At 45.9% G+C, this 8,982-nt stretch overlaps 1 protein-coding gene across 2 annotated transcripts in view; it reads left to right on the top strand.

Moving 5' to 3' along the window:
- The first annotated feature begins 823 nt into the window (after positions 1-823).
- The window catches only part of Ints8 (integrator complex subunit 8), a 51,224-nt gene continuing 43,065 nt past the window's right edge, over positions 824-8,982 (top strand). For both annotated transcript variants that reach the window (XM_026786684.1, XM_005362307.3), the window contains exons 1-5: positions 824-1,153; positions 2,271-2,445; positions 6,082-6,222; positions 6,659-6,730; positions 8,601-8,652. In XM_026786684.1, the coding sequence (XP_026642485.1) occupies positions 1,024-1,153; positions 2,271-2,445; positions 6,082-6,222; positions 6,659-6,730; positions 8,601-8,652 (570 nt within the window). In that variant the 5' untranslated portion in view covers positions 824-1,023. The remainder of the gene's footprint in view (positions 1,154-2,270; positions 2,446-6,081; positions 6,223-6,658; positions 6,731-8,600; positions 8,653-8,982) is intronic.

The following is an 8,982-nucleotide window of genomic DNA, read 5'->3' as shown; positions in this document are numbered from 1 at the left end:
ATCTCAGGGCTTGGGAGGCTGAGTCAGTAACATCGACTCAAGTTCAAGTTCAGCCTGAGCAACAAAGCTTCAGGTCATTCCGGGTTACAGAGTGAAACCCTGCATCAAACAAAGAAAAACAAACAGGAAGAGAGGCATCTAAAAGAAACTGACTAAATCGGAATTTACTTCTGTGTTTCTCAGGGTCCCCTAATGAAAGCAATCGTCTTTAGTAATGCATCTCTGGGAAATTTTCTATGGAGCAGGTGCAGGACAGAGGTAGACGTTGGGAGTTTTTCCCCCATCTCTCTCCAGGAGCTATTTCGGCTAGATCAGCTGGCCAGTCAGCCCCCAGGATCCCAGGAACTCACTATGAGGACGAATCTGTCCTCCAACTTGAGGGACCCTTTGGCTTCTGCTTCGCAAATGCTGGGTTTTTCAGGCTGGCCCCACCAGACTTTGCTCCTTAGTTCTGTGGGGGACAGAAAGGCGGCAAATGTCAACGTAGGGCTTTACTGTGCCTACTGGAGATCTGAGGAGCATTAACTAGGTGCAGAACACCTAGAGCTCGTCCGGAGAAGTCGCAGACAAGTTGCATCTAACTGCGTGCGCTCTTCATTTGGAAAACGCGGAGGAGGTACGTGGGAAGGAATCTCTGAAAGGGAAAGCACCAGAGACAAAACAGCTAGATCTGGTTCCGTTTTTCTGATTACGAAGTCATCAAAATCGCTTCATTTTCCCAGTGAGGAGCCCACAGGGGACCTGGAAAGCCCCTTGAGAGTCGCGCTTCACCGTAAGACAACGCCATGGCCTGGCGGGGGCGGAGCGATCTCTTGCTCCCGCCCCTTTCCTCTGAATTCCAGCAGCGATTGGTCCAGAGCGCGGCGAGTCGCGAATCCGGGGAGGGGCTCGGGCAGGCCCCGCCGCCATCTTGAGTCGTGCAAGGCGTTCGGACGTTCCGAGGGGATCTGGGGGGGACCCAGGCCTCCGGTGGGGGTCAGGTTGGAGCCGGGAGGCGCTGGGAGCGGCGGCGGCGGGGGCAGGATGAGCGCGGAGGCGGCGGACCGGGAGGCGGCCACCTCCAGCCGGCCCTGCACCCCGCCGCAGACCTGCTGGTTCGAGTTCCTGCTGGAGGAGTCGCTGTTGGAGAAGCATCTGCGCAAAGCCTGCCCGGGTGAGCGGTCCCCTGCGGGTGGCGGGCGGGCGGGCGGGCGGGCGTGGTCCCGGGCAGCTGCGGTCCCCGGCGGCTGCGGTCCCTGGCGGCTACGGTTCTCGGACCGCGGGCGTCGCCGCCGCCGAGCGACTGAGGAGAGCTCCAGACAAGGCTCTCCCGTCCACCGTGCTCCTCACGGCCCACGCTGGGGCCGCGTCGCCGCAGTCGCACTGCCCCGGAGCCTGGCTCCCTGAGGGGAGAGCGGAGGAAGCCATCCGTCCGGCGCTGCCGAGCTCGGAGGCAGCCCCCAGCCTTAGGTTTTTTTGTCAACTCAGCCAGGGCATTGTGCTCTTTATTGTATGACCCCGAATGAAAAAAAATAAAATTCCCGAAAGCAGGAACTGCTGTGCAGTCGCCGGGTAGGGATACCAGTGCTTGCATGAATGTTTCTGGGTAAGGGCCATGCTCTTTCCTGGCATTTCTGGAAAGATACAACGTAAGCTTTAGTTTGCTCAGTTCTAATGCAAATTTGGTCTTACTTGTAGGTGACTACTTTTTGAAAAGTTGGCATCGTTAGGTAGGCAGTTTTATTATGTGTAGAGCTTTCTTATTGGCACATTGGTTAGGGCTTGCAGGGCGCCAAGCCTCTACTTAGCTCTTTATATCACTTCCCTTACTTAGTGAAGTCTTTATGTTCTGTGATGTAAGAGGCATTAGCCTCTACTTTTCATTGTGGGGAACAGCGGCAGAGACATAACTAAATAAAAGACCCCTAGTTGTCAAAACAGTAGTTCTGCAGCCCGCATTTCGTTCCTCTAATTAACCCTGTCCTAGGATCAACTGGGAACCTGGAATTCTTCGAGAGAAATGCTTTGTTCTGAACTAACTTTCTTGATCTCCTCTTTCTCCCACTCCCTCCCTCTAGTATTGGGAATTGAATTTAGACCCTCTTGCATACCCGGTGGGTGGGGGGGGACTGGCAACTGCTGAGCTGCAACTGTCCCTGAAGTTGTTGGCAGTGTTGTGTCCCTGCCCCCAGCCCTGACAGATCCCCCTGCTGGCATCACCCGCTACAGGGACTCCTTTTGCATGTTTATAATGAAACCTAAGAATTCATTTTCTTTCTTTTAAATCCTAGATCCTGCACCAGTTCAGCTTATAGTTCAGTTTTTGGAGCAGGCTTCCAAACCTTCAGTCAACGAGCAAAACCAAGTCCAGCCTCCGCCTGATAACAAGCGGAACCGAACCCTAAAGCTTCTTGCTCTTAAGGTTGCTGCACATTTGAAGTGGGATTTAGACATCCTGGAGAAAAGGTGGGAGTTTGAATAGCGTTCCACTGGACACTGTAGATGCTGTGCTTCTGTCTGTATGCTAGGCTAGTGTTCTCACAGTGACTCAATTATTTTTAAATAATGTTAAATATTCAAACATTTTAAAAAAGATATAAGAAAGTGTTTAGCCGGGCGGTGGTGGCGCACGCCTTTAATCCCAGCACTCAGGAGGCAGAGGCAGGCGGATCTCTGTGAGTTCGAGACCAGCCTGGTCTACAAGAGCTAGTTCCAGGACAGGCTCCAAAACCACAGAGAAACCCTGTCTCGAGAAAACAAAAAACAAACAAACAAAAAAAAGTGTTTAAAACTAGATGTGTGTATAGTTGTAGCATATTGAGGCAATAGATTCCCGGGAGCCCTCAGTTTAGAGACCAGACTGGACAGCTTGGGCTTACTCATACCGTCCTGCCCAAACAAAGCAGGGACTTGACAGGATCATTTGAATAGTAGATGAACCACCTTTAAAGTTTAGATGTTTTCTGTCAGTAATGAGGAAGGGCTTCCTCCCTCTAACTGAAAAGTGAAGTCAGGGCCTCAGGGGTCCTAGGCCAGGTTTTACTGTGAGGCTGTAGACAAGCTAATTATTACCAGAGGTGCTAACAGGAGAATCCAAACTGCAAGTGTTAACGGATGTTTCAGTTGATCTAAATAATCGGAGGCAACGAGTAGATTAGTGATCGATGTAATGGATGATTTGCTGTTAGATAATTTGGTTAGTGTCAGTTCCTCCTCCCCATACGGTTAGCATTACTGCTGGAATCTGTGTTTCTTTGCTTACAAGCAAATGCCTTCAAAGCTGTGTTTGGAAAGTTATTTGTTTTCATTCTTTCATAATTGAAAAAAAAAGAGACACTGAAAAATTTAGAAAGACGGAAGTAACATTTTAGGCTGACCTTTGTCCTCCTTTGCCCAGTGTCTTGTTTATAGGGCCAGAGACCGAACCTAGACCTCGGTAGGGCTAGGGACACACTGCTACCATGCCGCCTGCCCGCCTTCCTCCATTTTAATTAGTTTTTTTAACAAAACTATTATTATTATTATTTATTTTTTTGAGACAGGATTTCTTTGTGAACAGTTCTGGCTGTCCTGGAACTCGCTCTGTAGACTAGACTGGTCTCAAACTCACAGAGATCCGCCTGCCTCAGCCGCCCATTGCTGGGAGTAAAGGCGTGCTGCTGGCTTGTTGAGAAAACTTATTTGAACATTTTTTTTTTTTTAGATTTTCTTTATGTTTATGAATGCTTGACCTTCATATGCACACATATGTGTGACCATGTGAATGCCTGGTGCCTTCATTAGTCAGAAGGTCAAATTCCTTGAACTGGAGTTATGCATGGTTATGAATCACTGCATGAGTGCTGGGAATCCACCTAGGTCCTCTGGAAGAGTAACAAGTGCTCTGACCACTGAACAGCCTCTCCAGTATGCAGAAGATCTGTGTACCCACTCCGGCCCTGAACTGGCTATGTAACTGAGGAGGATCTTGCTTTTCCCTCCCAAAGTGCTGGGATTATTCATATCATATTTCCTACGTTTTAAAATAATGTTATCATACCCTGTATAATGTTTTCATTTATTTCTTCGGGTAATATAACTAGTATTAACTAGTTTGATATGGTGGTGTATAATTCATAATCCCAGCACTTGGGAAATTGAGGGAAGAAGAGCCAGTGGTTCAAGGTCAGCTTGAGCCTTTTAGTAAGAACCGGTCTCAATTCCATACTTCCTCTACAAACCACTCACAGTATCATTAACTGTTCCTCATTGACACTAATTTAGCTTGTTCCCAGTTCTCTCTTCTCTCTCTCTTTGTACACACACACACACACACACACACACACACACAAGCATACATATGCATACATACACACGTGTGTGTTTGTGTATTTGGTTGGTTGGTTTTTTCAAGGTAGGGTTTCTCTGTGTTGTCCTGGCTATCCTAGAACTCATTCTGTAGATTAGGCTGGCCTCTTACTCAAAGATCTTTGCCTCCCTGGGATTAAAGGCATGTGTCACCACCACAAGGCTTTTTTATTTATTTTAATTAATTTATTTTATGTATATGGGTGTTTTGACAGCATGTGTGTCTGTCTGTGCACCACATATGTGCCCAGTGTCCTTGGAAGTCAGAAAAGGGCTTCTGATCCCCTGGGACTAGAGTTACAGACTGTTGCTAACCACCATGTATGTGATGGGAGCTGAACTTGGGTCCTCTTTAAGAATAGCCAGTGCTCTCAAAACCACTGAGCCACTCTCTAGCCGCTGTTGGAAGTTTTCTACCCTAATAGTCTATCACGTCTTAAATGTTTCTGTCTAAGCATGAGTTCACTGTGCAGCCCAGGCTGCCCTCATTCCCCTCTCTGCCTTGCAGGTGAGTGTCCCCACCCAGTTCCTGAGCGCTTGTATTTCAGTCAATATAGTCTTTCAAAACACTTTTTCTACCATATGTTCTTCAGCATTAAATACAGTTTTTAAAAAGTAAATTGATTATTTTGTGGTTGAGGCCCAGGTTAGTCTCAAGCTCTGTAGTGAAGGATGGCTTTGGGCTCCTGCTGTCTTGCCTCTGCCTTCCAAGTGTGGGACTGTGTGTGTGTGTGGTGTGTTAATAGTCTACAGGAGACATACCTCTCCATGGTAGTGTATGCAGTGTTAAGGCACACATGGCTTATATGAAACAGTTGGAAAATTGAATACCTGCTGGGTTTTTCTGGTTCTGGGAATCAAATCCATGACCTGCTGGACAAATAAGCTACTGTTGGCTACACCCAGCAGTAGTATTATTGGTTATTTGATGATAATCAAATGTAAATGATTGCTTCTTTTTCTTCTTTTTTTTCGGGGGTTTGGGGTGGGGTGATGATGGGTGGTGCTATTGTTCACACAAAGTTTCACTCTATAGACCAGGCTGTCCTCAAACTCAGACATCCTTATATGACTGCCTCCACAATACTAGGAAATTAAATTTTTTCTCTGAAGAATTAATACTGTTATTTTGTCACGAATTCACTTTTTTTTTAAATTTATTTATTTATTATGTATACAATATTCTGTCTGTGTGTATGCCTGGAGGCCAGAAGAGGGCACTAGACCCCATTACAGATGGCTGTGAGCCACCATGTGGTTGCTGGGAATTGAACTCAGGACCTTTGGAGGAGCTGGCAATGCTCTTAACCTCTGAGCCATCTCTCCAGCCCCACGAATTCACTTTTTGCAGGTGTGGTGACTACACCTGTTAAGCCAACACCTTGGAGGCCAAGACGGGCAGCTGCCTGTTTGAGGCCAGCCTGGTTTGCATGGCAGGCCCCTATTTGAAAACAGGAAGGGTAAACATTTTAGATGGGATCTGAAATCTTTAAATCTGGGTTGTAGGTAAGAGTGAAAATGAAAGACTGATCACTAGATCACTAGTTGAACAGTTAAAGGTGTGTGGTACATGCTCAGGATGGGTTTTGCCACTTTTGTATTGTGAGCCCACAGTAAAACGTTTTGAGTCTACCAGGTAGATAGATCTGCAGATGTGATCCTTGAACAGCGTAGTCATTTCTACTCATAGTAGGGTTTGTATTCTCTGTGGCTTGTGCAGCTAACGCGCAGACATGCCTTTCTGCTTCTCTTAAGCCTGTCTGTGCCGGTGCTGAACATGCTGTTGAACGAGCTGCTGTGCATCAGTAAAGTCCCCCCTGGGACCAAGCATGTGGACATGGATCTGGCAGCCCTCCCCCCGACCACGGCCATGGCCATCCTCCTCTACAACAGATGGTGAGCAGCCTCCTACCTTGAATGCTGCCGTTCAGGGCCATGCTTTTTTTTTTTTTTTTTTTTTAATATTATTATGTATACAATACTCTGTGTGCATATCTGCAGGCCAGAAGAGGGCACCAGACCTCCTTACAGATGGTTGTGAGCCACCATGTGGTTGCAGGGAATTGAACTCAGGACCTTTGGAAGAGCAGGCAATGCTCTTAACCACTGAGCCATCTCTCCAGCCCCAGGGCCATGCTTTGAGGATCTCCTTTTGTCCAGGGATCTTTCTAGGCATCTTTGGAACTGTGCACTTGGAAGTGGAGGCATTTTTATATACGGCTATGTAGATGAAAAGCACGCTGCTGAAACTGGGGATGAAATCTAACATTTGTTAAGTTATTATACTTGTTATGATTGAACTGACTTTTTATTGTTTCCCTCTTTTCTTTAGGGCAATTAGAACAATTGTTCAAAGCAGCTTTCCTGTCAAACAGGCGAAACCTGGGCCTCCTCAACTAAATGTGTGAGTTGTGACACATTGTGATTTAAGGATGTTGTTCAGAGGTCATAAAGCAGAGAGCGGATGGAGGGCCTGCATGGAGCTCAGGCTTGGAGGAGTGACGGAAGAATTTTTCCATATAACTAAGTTGTCTTTCATGTATATTAGTTTTGTACCTGGGGAAATTAATATTAGTGTTAGCAGTACAAAGTTCATGACAAAAGCTTGATGGAAGGGCTGGAGAGGTGGCTCAGAGGTTAAGAGCATTGCCTGCTCTTCCAAAGGTCCTGAGTTCAATTCCCAGCAACCACATGGTGGCTCACAACCATCTGTAATGAGGTCTGGTTCCCTCTTCTGGCCTGCAGACATACACACAGACAGAATATTGTATACATAATAAATAAATAAATATTTAAAAAAAAAGCTTGATGGAATATGGAAACTTAAATCCTTTTATAAATTCTTGGTGGCCGCTCATCCCACTAGGGAGCTGGACAGCTTAGTTACTGGATGTGAGTGGAATTGCTTCCTTACACTCAGAACAGAATAGACTTACTTATGGCCTAGGTCTGAATGCTTAGCTGCTAGCTTTGGGATTTGGGCCAAACTGGAGTTGTAGGGAGCTTCTGTCAGTGCAGATGACTTTTACTTCATGAGCCGGGATGCCAAGGAAGAAAGGATGGAGCAGGGCTAATAATTACCCCGGGGGCACACCCCAGTGTTCTGCCACCTGCTACTTCTCTCACTTCCCAGAGGTTAGCAGTACATCCCAGAAGAGCCATCTGTGGAGCAGGACCTTTAAAAGCTTACCTCTCGAGGAAACTGCCAGTATTTGAGGAACAGTAACATGCATGCTAGGACATAAAAAAATAACACAGTTCTTTGTAATGTGACACATTCTCTATTGCTATTTTTTATTTTTATTTTTGGTATTTTTGAATAGGAACTCACTATTCTGGCTGGCTTAGAACTCAATAATATAGACCAGGTTGGTCTTCCTTTTTTTTTTTTTTTTTCGAGACAGGTGCCTGTCCTGGAACTAGCTCTTGTAGACCAGGTTGGCCTTGAACTCACAAAGATTCTCCTGCCTCTGCCTCCTGAGTGCTGGGATTAAAGGCGTGCGTGCGCCACCACCGCCCGGCCCAGGCTAGTCTTGAACTTGCAGAGATCCTCCTGCCATTGCTTTCTGAGTGCTAAAATTAAAGACTTGTGCTACCATGCCCAGCTTCTATGCCTATTTTTTTTTTAAAGATTAAATTTTATTTTTATGTTGTTGAGAATTTTCTCTACATGTATGTAATTGCACCATGTACATACCTGGTGCTTTAGGCCAGAAGATTTGGATCCCTGGGACTTGAATTATGGTAGGTTGTGAGACATCATGTGGGTACTGGGAACCGAACCCCAGTCTTTTGGAAGAACAGCCAGTGCTTCTAACCACTGAGGCGTCTTTCCAGCCCCCTCCTGCTCTTCTTTAAATAAACGAGCTTTTGTTGTCAATAAACTCTATTACTCTTTTTGTTTCCTTCCCTCCTCCTCCTTTCTCTTTCTTCTTTCTTCCTTCTCCAATAGGAGCTGGTAGAATTTTGCAGCTTGATTGGCCTTGAAACTCCACTCCTCAAATGCTGGGCTTAGAGGTGTGTGTTATGCTTAGCTAGTTTTACTCCTAAAGGAAAGTTTAGGGGTTTTATGTAAAGCAATTGAGGAGGTCCTGATAAGTTAATGATCATCATCATAATCTGTGCTTTTATTTGTTTAAACAAACAAACTTGTTAGTTGTTATCATTAAAAAAAATAAAAGCTTCATGCTGAAGAATGATAGCCTTAAATTTGGACTTCTGTAGTCTTGCCTTGAGAATTGTATCTCAGTGCTCTTGCACCTTTGTTCTTTTAGCATGAATCAGATGCAGCAGGAAAAGGAGCTAACAGAAAACATTCTGAAAGTGGTGAGTACTGGCAGTCACTGCAGTGTCAGGGTAGAGGGAGAGGTGTGTCTCTGATCTTAGCTTTGGGAGTGTTACAGAGGGCTAAGCACAGGGGTGGGGTTTTCTGCAAGCATTTAAGAAGGGGTGTGTGTGTGTCTGTGTGTCTGTGTCTGTTTTGCTTTTATGAGACAGTCTTATCATGTAGCCCTGCTTGGCCTCAAATTTTCCACGTAGTCAAGATGTCTCTAATTCGTTATCATCCTACCTCTGCCTCACAAGTGTTAGGATTGCAGACACTTGTTACCATTACTTGGCTTCAATTGTACAGTTTTCAACACTATCGGCACAATA

Source organism: Microtus ochrogaster, linkage group LG5 (assembly GCF_000317375.1).
Source record: "Microtus ochrogaster isolate Prairie Vole_2 linkage group LG5, MicOch1.0, whole genome shotgun sequence".
NCBI lineage: Eukaryota > Metazoa > Chordata > Mammalia > Rodentia > Cricetidae > Microtus > Microtus ochrogaster.
Note: the sequence above shows the minus strand (reverse complement) of the source record. Positions and strands in the feature narration are given on the sequence as shown.